The sequence below is a fragment of the Gopherus evgoodei genome, chromosome 4 (genome assembly GCF_007399415.2).
Source record: "Gopherus evgoodei ecotype Sinaloan lineage chromosome 4, rGopEvg1_v1.p, whole genome shotgun sequence".
Taxonomy (NCBI): Eukaryota; Metazoa; Chordata; order Testudines; family Testudinidae; genus Gopherus; species Gopherus evgoodei.
Genome location: NC_044325.1, coordinates 144061109 through 144074298, shown reverse-complemented (window position 1 = coordinate 144074298; position 13190 = coordinate 144061109). Strand labels below are relative to the sequence as shown.

The following is a 13190-nucleotide window of genomic DNA, read 5'->3' as shown; positions in this document are numbered from 1 at the left end:
GGAGCAGTCGGGACAGGTAGGGGGTAGAGTCCTAGGGGGGCAGTCAGGGGACAAGGGGCAGGGAGGCTTAGATAGGGGGTGGGGTCCCAGGAGGGAGTAGTCAGGACAAGGAGCAGGGGGGTTGGGGCTTCTGAGGGGGTGCAGTGACTCAGCCCTCTGCCCTGAGCCCTAACCCACTCCACACACACACATACACCCAGCCCTTTGCCCTGAGCCCTGCACCCCCACACACACCCCAGGCCTCTGCCCTGAGCCCTGTACCTCACAGCCCTCTGACTCCTTCACCCGCCCCCCCCATGACCCCAGCCCTGACTCTGGCACCCCCACACATACCAGCCCCCCTACCCTGACATCTGCACTCCCCTCACATGTCCCAAGCCCTCTGCCCTGACTCTTGCACCCCACACATCCCCAGCCCCCTCATCCGATGGACCCCGCAGATCCCCACCCCCACCCTGAGGACCAAACGGGAGCTCCTGCACCCCCACTCACATTCCCACCTGCACCCTCACACCAAATGGGAGCTGACCAGGTAAGTGCCTCTACACTCAAACCTCCTACCCCAACCCTGAGCCCCCTCCCTCATTCTAGCTCCTGGCCAGACCCTCCATCCCCAGCCCTGTGCTCAGTCCACTCCCACCCTCAGGTCAGTGCAGAGAGAGGAAGAGAATGGGCCAGAACCAGGGAGAAGGTAGGAACCCATTGTATGTGGGGAGGGCCAGGACCCCAGACTGGCAGCGGGCTGAGTGGATCTGGCAGCCGGGATGCCAGCTGGCAGGAGCCAGCGGATGGAACCTCTGAGCGGCAGTGGGCTGAGCCACTCAGCCCACTGTCGGTTTGCGGTCCCGGCTGCTGGCCCCGCACAAACCACTGCCAGTCTGGGGTTCTGGCTGCCAGACCCTTCCCAGCTGGGTCCTGGCCGCAGGCCCCACTCAGCCCACTGCCGGCCTAGATGAACAGAACCTCAGACCAGCAGCGGGCTGAGCGGGCTGGCGGCGTAAGATCAACATTTTAATTTAATTTTAAATGAAGCTTCTTAAATATTTTGAAAACCTTGTTTATTTTACAATACAACACTAGTTTAGTTATATAATATATAGACTTGTAGAGAGATAGAGACCTTCTAAAAAACATTAAAATGTATTACCGGCACACAAAACCTTAAATTAGAGTGAATAAATGAAGATTCGACACACCACTTCTGAAAGGTTGCCGACCCCTGGACTAGATAATCATAATGGTCCCTTTGGAAATTAATAACCTATAAATCTATGAGCACAAGCTGCCCATTACTCACCCCTCTTCACAGATGAAGTTTACTGTTGCACCAAACGTGAGATCTGATAGAATAACAAGTCTGCCATTTTCTGGCTCTCCAGGGTGACGGCATGATTTTGCTAGAAAGAAATAAGACTGGAATTAGTCTTTATTTGTGTGTCTTATGGTTACATTTTACTGAGTCAAAAGATTCTGTCTCTATCAAAACTCTACTCACTTTTTGCCAGCTCAGGATACAGAAGCAGTCTTAACTTGGAATTTGTGTATGTGCTTGTTTAAATCAAACTCTGTTCCATTACCATGTGTCATAAACAGATAGTTAAGGGTTAATGTCTCTCTTACCTGGGAATGTTTTGGGGGGACCAGAGGGTATCAGGCCCTAAAAATTCCTGATTGGTGGCAGCCTATCAGATCTAAGCTGGTAATTAAGCTTAGGGGAATTCATGTCTTACCAGCTTAGGTCTGATAGGCTGCCACCAATCAGGAATTTTTAGGGCCTGATACCCTCTGGTCCCCCCAAAACCTTCCCAGGGGACCCCAAGACCCAGATTCCTTGAATCTCACAACAAAGGGAAATAAGCCATTCCCTCCTCCCTCCCTTCTTCCTCCCAGCTCCTTCCCACCCTGGGAACACTAGGAGATCACCTGATTCAACTTTTTGAATCACCACACCGAGAGGAATGTTACCTTCCCCCTCACCCAGAGGCAATACAAGCTGCGTGAATATAACACAAAGAGAAAATTTATCCTTCCCTTCTCCCCACCAATTCCCTTGAACCTTAACTAGGAGAAAAAAATTAAACAGGTCTTAAAAGCAAAACTTTTAATAAAAAAGAAAGAAAAAGTAAAAGGTTTATCTCTGCACTTTAGATGGTAAAAAGTTATAGGGTCTTTCAACTTATGAACAATAGAAAGAAACTTTCTCCAGCAGAAACACAATTTAAGCTACTTCCAGCAAGTACACATATGTAAATAAAAAAAAAAACAAATTAAAAGACTATGACCGCTTTTTCTCACTTACAATTCTGAATAGATAAGAGACTGTAGCAGGGAGATTGGCAGAAACCTGGTTGCACTTCTAGTCCCATCCAGGACCCAGAGAGAACAAAGCCAAACCCAAAACCAACAAATAAAGGCTTCCCTCCCATGAGATTTGAAAGTATCTTGTCTTCTGATTGGTCCTCTGGTCAGGTGTTTTGGGTCCCTGTTTGTTGACCCTTTACAGGTAAGAGAGACATTAACCCTTAACTATCTGTTTATGATACCATGTTTTTGTGCATGTGAATATTTCACCTGTGACAGTTAGAATGTCTTCCAGCCTGGAGTAGTCTACTATTTAAGGTTCAAAATCCATTTTTAGCGTGTGTTTTAAAGCTTCAGAGCAAAAGGAAATCTTTGTAGACATCTTTGGAGTTGCCCAAGATCAAGGAGCAGCAGTGGTGATTTAGTGGTGATTTAGTGGTGAAGGAGTGGTCATTTAGTGGTGAAAGCCTTCATATCATATCATGAACTTAACCCCTCCCTCCAGGCATGCAGTCCCTCTCATTATGCTCTTTAATCAAAAAGGGTTGATGAAAATAAATTAGTTTAAAAAAAGAAAAGTAAAAAAACAAAATACTCACCCCTACAAAACTCTGTGGCGTCTGACCATTGAGAATATGACATGCAACGAAGAATGGACTTCTGTACCTTGGAATAACCTGAGCGACAGCTGTACTCCACTTTGCTATTAACAGCAAACTTACTCCGATTTCTATACTCTTCCTTTAGCTCAGCAAAATGAAAACGCGGTGGCTCATCACAATCACCTAGTTACAAAACAGAGGTGTCAAAAATATGTAACTATGAAAATGTGCTATAGTCCAGACCTCATTCAGTGAAGTGTCCTTTCTTGGAATACCAGAAGGGTTGTAAACAAAATACCTAAGCTCTCCCTCCTAACTGACCCCTGCTACTCCATCTGGTTCTCCCAAAGATTTGTCTTAAAAAATTTTTGGCATCAAACAAATCTAAGTTCTCCTTAAAGTCAGGAAAACAATCTTCCCATCTGTAAGGGGAGGATAAGGATGCAAAAATTATTTTCTCTGCAGCTTGTCTGGACAGAACATAATATGTCCTTCCTCATCATCACTGTGATGGTTGTTGCATCTCCAGCTGTGACACAAAACACTGCAGGCTAGGTCTTAGAAGATGGATAAGCAGCTGGACTGGAGCTGCTAAGGTCGAAACAAAGCTAGTATCCTTGTACTCAGTTTATTCTACACTTTGAAACCAGCTGGGAAAGGGTAAGTTATTGGAGATGACGCAGACCTGGTGCATGTTATGCTATTGGCACAAGCTGATGGACAAAGAGGAAAGGAATGGCCAAAAGGTGTGTGTGTGGGGTGGGGGGAGTGCTAGAATCAACTCAAGAAGAAATCATTGTCGTCCTGCTTATATCCTTAAAAGATGAGGAAAACTTTGTGGCCTACTCTTGCCATCAGTCATCCCCCCAGTTATAAGCACCCATGGTGAGGGAGGCCTCAAGAGTCCTGTGATCTTGGATGCAACCTGAGAAATCCTGAACGTCAAGCCACCAGCCTGATGTTAAGCACAGATTGTTCACCACCCCAAAATATGCACATTTATCCAAGCCTCTTATGTCTCAAGAGCTTGAGGAGGGTCTCCAATTAACTGTTGCCTTACACCTTGTGCACTCATTTACACCAGTGCAAAGTGGATGTATTGCACTACAATTCTCATTTGGAAGCACTTTACACCCACTTTGCACTTATGTAAATGAATGCACAAGGTGCCAGGAGTGGAAAAAACATCAAGCCCTAAGGGTATTGGGAAGACAGATTCTCGTCTCTTGCAAGACTGCTGATAATTGTCTAGTGGAATTTTAGACTGTCCAGAAGCGCAGAGGCAGCAAGAAAAACTATCAGAGGGAAACAACAAAATTATATGAACCTCCAAAAAGAGGTTCCTCACACTGAGATTTCACTGGATGTTCAGGCTGGTTCTTATTTTACCCAGCTGGATTTGCCGGATACTCATGTTTACTCACTGTGTACAGCAACAATGAAGGCAGCAGCAAGTAACAGTGGAATGGTGGCTATGTAAGAACGCTGTTTTCCAGGGGTTAGAGATACCATCTTCCTTTATGTCACGTGCTCTTCTTGCAGACCTAACAAGGAAGTTAGCACATCTCTTTCCAGGCTAAAGATCTGTAAAAATATGGAGATGGGGGGAGTAAAGTGTTTCATTTACATTTAGAATGAACATACATTGTAAGCTCCTTGGGGAAGGGACCATCTCTTTGTCCTGTGTTTGTACAACGGCTAGCCCCTAAGGTCCTGGTCCATGACTGTGGCTCATAGGAGCTCGGTCATAGAAGTAATGATAAACATCATACAATACCTAGCTCCTGTATAGCGCTGTTCATCAGTAGCTCTCAAAGCATTTTACAACAGAGGTCAGTGAGCCACATCCTCAGCAGGTGTAGGTTGGGGTCATTCCATCGAAGCCGGTGGAGCCACCTGGAGTTACACATGCTGAGGGTGTACCATAGGCTATTAAAAACAGAAGCAAGGTGGGGAAAGTTGAGAGGTAAAGTCAAACATCCCTGCAATAACAAGGGTTTTAAATGATCTGGAGAAAGGGGTAAACAGTGAGGTGGCAAAGTTTGCAGATGATACTAAACTGCTTGAGATAGTTAAGACCAAAGCAGACTGTGAAGAACTTCAGAAAGATCTCACAAAACTAAGTAATCAAGCAACAAAATGGCAAATGAAATTTAATGTGGATAAATGTAAAGTAATGCACATTGGAAAAAATAACCCCAGCTATACATACAACACAATGGGGGCTAATATAGCTACAACTAATCAGGAGAGAGATCTTGGCGTCATCGTGGATAGTTCTCTGAAGACATCCACGCAGTGTGCAGTGGCAGTTAAAAAAGCAAACAGGATGTTAGGAATCATTTAAAAAAAAGGATAGAGAATAAGAAGGAGACTATATTACTGCCTTTATATAGATCCGTGGTACGCCAACATTGAATAATGTGTACAGATGTGGTCGCCTCATCTCAAAAAAGGTATTCTGGCACTCGAAAAGGTTCAGAGAAGGGCAACTAAAATGATTAGGGGTTTGGAACAGGCCCAGTATGAGGAAAGATTAAAGAGGCTAGGACTTCTCAGCTTGGAAAAGAGGAAATTAAGGGGGGATATGATAGAGGTATACAAAAACATGAGTGATGTGTAGAAAGTGAATACGGAAAGTTATTTACTTGTTCCCATAATACAAGAACTAGGGGCCACCAAATGAAATTAATGGGCAGCATGTTTAAAAGAAATAAAAGGAAGTTCTTCTTCACACAGCGCACAGTCAACCTGTGGAACTCCTTGCCAGAGGAGGTTGTGAAGTCTAGGACTATAACAGGGTTTAAAAGAGAACTAGATAAATTCATGGAGGTTAAGTCCATTAATGGCTATTAGCCAGGATGGGTAAGGAATGGTGTCCCTAGCCTCTGTTTGTCAGAGGGTGGGGATGGATGGCAGGAGAGAGATCACTTGATCATTACCTGTTAGATTCACTCCCTCTGGGGCACCTGGCATTGGCCACTGTCGGTAGAAAGGATACTGGGCTGGCTGGATCTTTGCTCTGACCCAGTATGGCCATTCTTATGACTGCAAGTTTCACATAACACCTGCAGGCTTTAATCAAACACATTTCTTTGCCTTTTTTTGAAGTCATATTTTTTCTTTAAATGAAAACTAAAATCCCAAATGAACAGGAAGTTATTTAATTTTTCAATCTACTGAAACCTGCCTCACATCTCAGTTTCCCAGGGCACATTTATAGCACGGTAAATAGAAATGCCTGAGTCTTGGCACACTTCAGGGTTCAACAACACGCCCCACATTAACCTTGTAAATAATGTGATTAACATGGCTGAAGTCCTAATACTTCTAATAATGGAGGCCAGGGTGGCTTAAAGGCGCTAGCCATAGCCTAGGACTCAAGCGATTTGGGTTCTATTCCTGGTTGTGCTGCTGGCCAAATGTAACAACCTTAAGCAAGTAACATCACTGCTCTGTGCCTTAGTTTCCCTATCAGTAACCATTGAAACAGTCATGAATAGATAAAGAACAAACTGTCAAAGCCATTTGTATTGTGACAGATATTGCAACTGCATGAATTATCTTTGGGGATCAGATAGTGTTCATTTTATGTATGGGTTATGTATCACTCTGGGCCATGGATTGTTTGCCACTTTGGTGTGGGGGAAAGTTACTATAGCTCCTCCAGGAACCAAAAATGTGCGGGGGGGGGGAGGTGATGCAGGTGAATCACTCAGGATGAGGACACCTCCCTGAAGAGCTTCATATATCCTAGGTCAAACTGGATTTTCCACAGACAAAGTGATTCTGGTATAAAAAGGCTGAGTTTAAAGTGACTCATGTGGCTTCCTTTTGTCACCAAATGGACAGGACCCTCTGTCCAAGGGGGGACCTCAACCCTTATGAAAGGGCTCATAAGACTGATGGACCTCTGGATCCTTTCAGCATATGTATTGGAACTTTTATTTTTGTATGTTTACTCTGTAGTGCTTTTACCCTAAGAATAAATGCATTTGGCTTTGTGAAGGTTGGTTGGTAGCTGGTATAGACTGTAGTAGCCCCTGGGAAAAGGTTAATTACAGGCAATCTGAGCAAGGTGCAGAGGGACAGCAAGCCTGAACTCCTCGCCTGGAGGGAAAGAGATGCAGGTCTCCACAGGAGAGAGGTGATGGCAGGGAGCCTGAAACCTTAAGAGGCAGTTAACTCTGAAACTGCAACACCACAGTCTCTCACCCCCGGATGGGGCTAATGAAGCACTCAAACTAGATGAGTGAGAGCATGAACGCTAGCTAAATGTCATTGGTCTCTTATTGGTGATTAATGGAAAGACTTATGTTAATTTCTACTCCCCTATTAAACAATTAAATCCGCTAGCTACATATAACCATTGTACAACACATAGCTGATAACTGCAGTAACAAAATAACGTAAAACATACCTGAAATAAGGATTCAGAGTTAAGAGCGATTGCAAATTGTTTGATAAGAATGTGACTTGCTGTGTCTGTTCGGAAGTTTTATTATATCTCTTCAGACCCTTTTTGTTCTTTGCATAAAGCTATTTGACTCCTCGGATAACAACTGAGCTTTCCGCATGATAAAAGGTAACAAATTCACTGCCCAAAGCACAAACTTGTCCCAAAATACATGCCAACTGCTTATCAGTTTGTCAGGCTCTCTTTAAAACCTTTGTTATTGCCAGGACATTGGCACTTTCCAGTCAGGTAGCCAAATTAATGCCTACAGGGACATAAAAACAGCAAAGAATCCTGTGGCACCTTATAGACTAACAGACGTTTTGGAGCATGAGCTTTCGTGGGTGAATACCCACTTCCTCAGATGCATGTCACGTCTGTTAGTCTATAAGGTGCCACAGGATTCTTTGCTGCTTTTACAGATCCAGACTAACACGGCTACCCTCTGATACAGGGACATAAGTTGATCTGCACTTTCCAGAGAATTTATATAGTCCTCTACGTCCATTAGAATACTCTGACAGAAAGAAAACAATTGTTCTATTTGTAAATCTCTATGGAACAAACCCTTCCATTCACGGGCAGGTAAAGCTCCCACTGGAGTCAGCACAACTGCTGCGCAATGTATTATGCCCATATGTAAGTACAGGTGTGTGAAAAATATGTAGAGTCAATTGAAGTTTTGTACAAGTCAGTAGTGATTGGGGCGAAAATTTCAGAAGTGCCTAAGTCCCATTTTCAAAAGTGCCTTAGGCATTTATGGGCTTGAACCTGCTCCCCTGGAAGTCAACAGCAAAACTCCACTTGATTTTAATGATTCAGGATCATACCCTAAGTGCCAAAGTCACTTTTGAAAATTAGCTTTAGTCCCTTGGGAGCCTTTGAAAAAAATCTTACCCCATGACTACAAGATGTGCTCCATACAGACAACTGCAAGAGACTCTTGTTCAAGTTATTAGCTTGCAACCACTACAGTACTTCTTTTTTAAAATCACCTAAAGTCACTTTCTCTGTCTCCCTCTCCCCTGGTTCCTTAAACCTAATACTTCTTTCTGTTCTGCTTTGCTAGCTACCCCGCTTCTGCTAGGGCTGGCTTTGTTTACTAATATCTGTGCACATGGGCATACTTGCTAGAATCGATTATATTGAGGTTTAATAAATGGTTCTGGATTTCCTGCTTCCCCCAGCCCATTTCCCCTGGGCTTCTCTCAGAGCAATGTTGCCTTAAGTAGCTGGCTGCAATCACAGTCAACTTACCGGTAGGTTTGTCAGCAGGAGGCAGAGTGCGCTCAGGTCTATTTGGTTACTGAAGGATGAAATGGTATCTCTGACTTTTCCAGTCTAGCCTGTCCTGCACCCAGGGATCACCATGCTAAACAAGAAGCTAGCACAATATGCTTACACATACAGAAGTGCTGCGATGTGGTGAAATTGAGACAAGGTTTCGATCTGGGGCAACAGGGAGAAGGGTGGTCCACCAGCTTATCTATAAATGATTAACTCCTCCTCTAAAATGACAAGGAAGTAAATTATTCAACCTGCAATCAAATGTTAGATAATTCATTTCACCGCAGGCAGATGTCGAAATTGTTTATTTACTGCGCTAGTCTGCCAACTCTTTACTGAAAATGACATGAATAAAGAGTTCTCTGGAATTTGGTTGAATAGTTCATTGTTCCAAGAGCAAACAGACTGATGGACACACCAGCTGGGATATAACTACTGTATTACAAAGGGCTATCTATTTTGCATTTACAAAAGGGACCGTTTCAGTGGAAAACCCACAACAGTTTGTGTATATCATATGAGTAGATGCCTCCTGACCCTGACGGTATTTTATGATAGAGGTTTTTCGATAGTTTTTCCAAGTGTCTCTGAACTCATTCAAAAACCATACAGGCTGGAATTTTCAAAGGCATGCAGGGGAAATGGGCCCCCAAATCTCACTGAATTTCAGTGGGAGCTGAGCACCTCCCTCCCTTTGGCCTTTCTGAAAATACCAGCCATGCTGCCTACAATGTCAAATGCTGTATTTTGTCTCCTGAATCAACTGTGTGATGCTGTTGCAAAAAAAAGGCAAACAACTTTTTGTGGTGTATTAACAGGAGTTTGCTATGTAAGATAGAGGAGGGAATTGTTCCACTCTACTCGGCACTGGATCCTGTTTTGGGCACCATGCTCCAAGAAAGAAGTGAATAAGTTGGAAAGAGTCCAGAGGAGAGCAACAAAAATGAGAGGTTTAGAAAACATGCATCTATGAGGGGAAGTTGAAAGAACGGGACATGCTTAGAGTAGAGAAGAGATGGCTTGGTGGTGGGGGGAATGACATGAGACCAGTCTTCAAATATATAAAAGGTTGCTATAAGAGGATGATCAATTGTCAACTCAGGGTAGGACAAGAAGAAATCAACTTAGTTTACAGCAACAGAAAAATTAGGTTAGATATTAGGAAAAGCAATTCTTGGAACAGATTACTAAGTGAGGTTGGGGAATCCCTGTCATAGGAGGTTTTTAAGAATATATTAGGCACACCCCTGCCAGGGATGATTCGGGTATACATAATCCTGCCTCAGCACGGAGGGATGGACTAAGTGGTCTCCTAAAGTGTCTTCTAGCCCCCAGATTTCTATGATTCTCTGATTCTAGGTCAAATTCCTGAGTCCTGACTTGGTTCTTAGTTGATCTGTACTTGGGCAAACGCTCACTGACATCCGTGGGTGTTTTGACTGAGTAACATCTTCAGCATTTGGTGCTTCTGTGCCTGTTTCTTCCGCCTCAGACTAGTTTCATTTTGGGCATGGCTGAGTTTTTAAATGGGCAGTTCATTTTCTTACCCGTTCAATCCTGGCATCTTAAGACAACATAAGAATTGTCAAAACTGAATAAATAATAGCCCTGGATCCTGTCTCCAGCAAGGAAACAGTTTATTCAGCCAATGCTAGGTTAACCAGCAGACATTAACCCATCCACAGTGCAATGTTATACCACAGGGGCTAAGGATTCACCTTCATGGTTGTGCTTCTGCGGGTCCAGAGAACTTGTTAAAATATGCATGTGCAATGGTCTAGTTATTTCTTAGTCCTGTCTTGAGTGCAGGGGACTGGACTAGATGACCCATTGAGAAGTGTAGGATTGAAAGGGACCTATAATTTTATGGTGGTATCTGCTTGTTCCTTTCACTGCTATTCAGGAAAAGGTCAGAATACCCAACTACCATCAGCATTTACACCGCAGGGCTTAGACTGACCACTAGGTCACCTGGTTCCACACTGGAACTATGTTACTGATGATGAAGAGTTATTAGCAGAGGATAGCTGTTGGAGTAGCCTCGCTGAACTGAGTTGTGGGTGCCTTTCTAGCTCCCAGTGGACTGGGATCACCATTATACAAACAAAATTCAAACGGATACTGACTCCCCTTTTCCCCCTGTTTGTCAGTATCAGCCAAGATGTTAGGGACAAAACAGGCCACAGAGACAGTACAACCCTCCTGCCCCTTGAGATGGTCCTTGCAAAGAAGGGTTGAAGCACCTTGGGGCCGTGTTGAAGAAGTTTGCTCTGCAGCTGCTCACGCTGGTCCTGTCTTATCTAGCGCCTTTCACTGGCACCAGATTTGCATAAAAACTTAAAAAGGAGACAAACCAAACCAACAAGTGGGGCAAGTCATTTATTTAGGTCTCTTTTGCATACATAAGTTGGTTACCTTGCCTTCCCTCCAGCTGGAATTTTGGCTTTTCCAAGCAGAGTTTCTCCATTTCCATCATAGATTTGGTTTCAATCCAGTTCGTCCCACATGACAGGGACTCTGCCATCTTACGCATGTCCTCATAGACAGCAGCACACAGGCTTTGACTTTTCTAAGAGACACGCAACAGAAGGCACATCACTAAGCTAGAGAGAACTCAGACTTGATTGTGTTTTTAAATGTTATGGAAGTGCCAAAAAGCCCCTAGCAGGGTTTTAACCCATGACCTCTGACTCTAAGAGCATGAGCCTCTGTTGCCAAAGCTGAAGGACCAGATCCATTAATCCAGAGAGTACAGCAGATCCATGAGCCTCTACATGACATCTACCAATGGGGCTGGGGTATGAACAAAGAACCACATTGTATTGGTGTAGGTACATACTCTCCTTGGCCAGGGAAGCGCCTCCAGAGCATCAAAGGTTCGCAGTAGCTCAAATTCCCATATGGGCCATCACATTACAAGTTGTAGCCTATGTGAGGAATTGAACTACTGTGAACCACTGACCCTTACGGTACACAAACACAACAATGGACTACATCAATGCAATTATGCTGGAGGAAAAGTCCTAATATTCATACAATGCACCAGGAAAAATAGGGCTTGTACAAGTGCAATTTACCAGGGATGGTCATACTGGTGCAAGTTTCATCTTATACCAGTGCAGCACATCTCCAGGGGAAATTTCCATTGGTGTAGCTACCTTGATTTAGATACTTGAATGGAAACAAACCTATTTGTACTGCATCATACAGTTGATTCAGGGCCTTAGGTGATGCCAATAATGTGGAATTTTCAACCCAAAGTTAAAAACTTTTCATCTGTTGTTTTTTTCCCCACCTGGGGTGAGGGAGATGCAGCAGCAGCAGAATTTGCTGCTTATCTCCTCCGCTCTCTTATATGCTTACTAAGCAGTTGATAACTCCAGCAGCACAGACATTGTTGCCTTTTACCACAGCTGTAGAAATAGTGTTATTTTCCCCATTACTAATGCTTCACTTTCTTTATTTTTTTGCCTGGTTCCGAAGCTCTGGAACTCACAGCTGGAAGGACCATGTACAGTGTTGACAGAAATTAAACAATGTTTTACAAACATGAATTAAGTCTTGCAACATCCCTATGGCAAATATTGATCTGACCCTTTCACAGAATGGGGGAACTGAAGGGCAGAGAAATGAAGTGACTTGCCCAAGGGCACCCAGTGAGTCTACAGCAGAACTGGGAATAGAAGATTTCAAATCTTGTGACTTAAAATCTACCCTTTATCTTCCACAAAACTATTCTTTCTCCCATCCAACCTACAGACACAGATACAAAGGAGGCCCAAGTGTATATAGTGTTCCAGGTACAACTCAGGTGCTGTGGTGAATTGGGTGTCTGGATTGTGACTCGTGCAGCTTTGGTCACCTCCTGTCAAGAGACCCTGAAGAAAGAGGACTGTGCCAGGGTTATACAACTGAATAATGGCCTACACCCAAGGTGTCCCAAAGTGACTCAGTGCCCAGCTTGTGAAACTTTAAAAGGGGCCTGGTTTGGTTTGGCTTTTATTTAAAAAAAATTAGACTTCTACAAGACATCTCCATTTGGATCACTAAAAACACTGTAAAAGCAGCAAAGAATCCTGTGGTACCTTATAGACTAACAGACGTTTTGGAGCATGAGCTTTCGTGGGTGAATACCCACCTTCGTCAGATGCATGTAGTGGAAATTTCCAGGGGCAGGTATATATATGCAAGCAAGCTAGAGATAACGAGGTTAGTTCAGTCAGGGAGGATGAGGCCCTGTTCTAGCAGTTAAGGTGCAAAAACCAAGGGAGGAGAAACTGGCTTTGTAGTTGGCAAGCCATTCACAGTCTTTGTTTAATCTTGAGCTGATGGTGTCAAATTTGCAGATGAACTGAAGCTCAGCAGTTTCTCTTTGAAGTCTGGTCCTGAAGTTTTTTTGCTGCAGGATGGCCACCTTAAGGTCTGCAATAGTGTGGCCAAGGAGGTTGAAGTGTTCTCCTACAGGTTTTTGTATATTGCCATTCCCAATATCTGATTTGTGTCCATTTATTCTTTTCTGTAGAGACTGTCCAGTTCGGCCGATG

The 13190-nt window shown here is 43.8% G+C and overlaps 1 protein-coding gene across 4 annotated transcripts in view; it reads right to left on the bottom strand.

Annotated features, from left to right (window-relative positions):
• Nucleotides 1-12730, bottom strand: part of LOC115650945 (complement receptor type 2-like) — a 34783-nt gene extending 22053 nt beyond the window's left edge. The window contains exons 1-4 of one of the 4 annotated variants that reach the window (XM_030561642.1): nucleotides 11062-12730; nucleotides 4328-4487; nucleotides 2901-3086; nucleotides 1298-1397 (exon numbers count right to left, since the gene is read on the bottom strand). In XM_030561642.1, coding sequence (XP_030417502.1) covers nucleotides 1298-1397; nucleotides 2901-3086; nucleotides 4328-4415 — 374 coding nt within the window. In that variant the 5' untranslated portion in view covers nucleotides 4416-4487; nucleotides 11062-12730. Of the gene's footprint in view, nucleotides 1-1297; nucleotides 1398-2900; nucleotides 3087-4327; nucleotides 4488-8616; nucleotides 8873-11061 lie in introns of those variants that run through there. The other 3 variants (XM_030561643.1, XM_030561644.1, XM_030561641.1) reach the window with 3 other exon arrangements.
• Nucleotides 12731-13190: the final 460 nt, after the last annotated feature.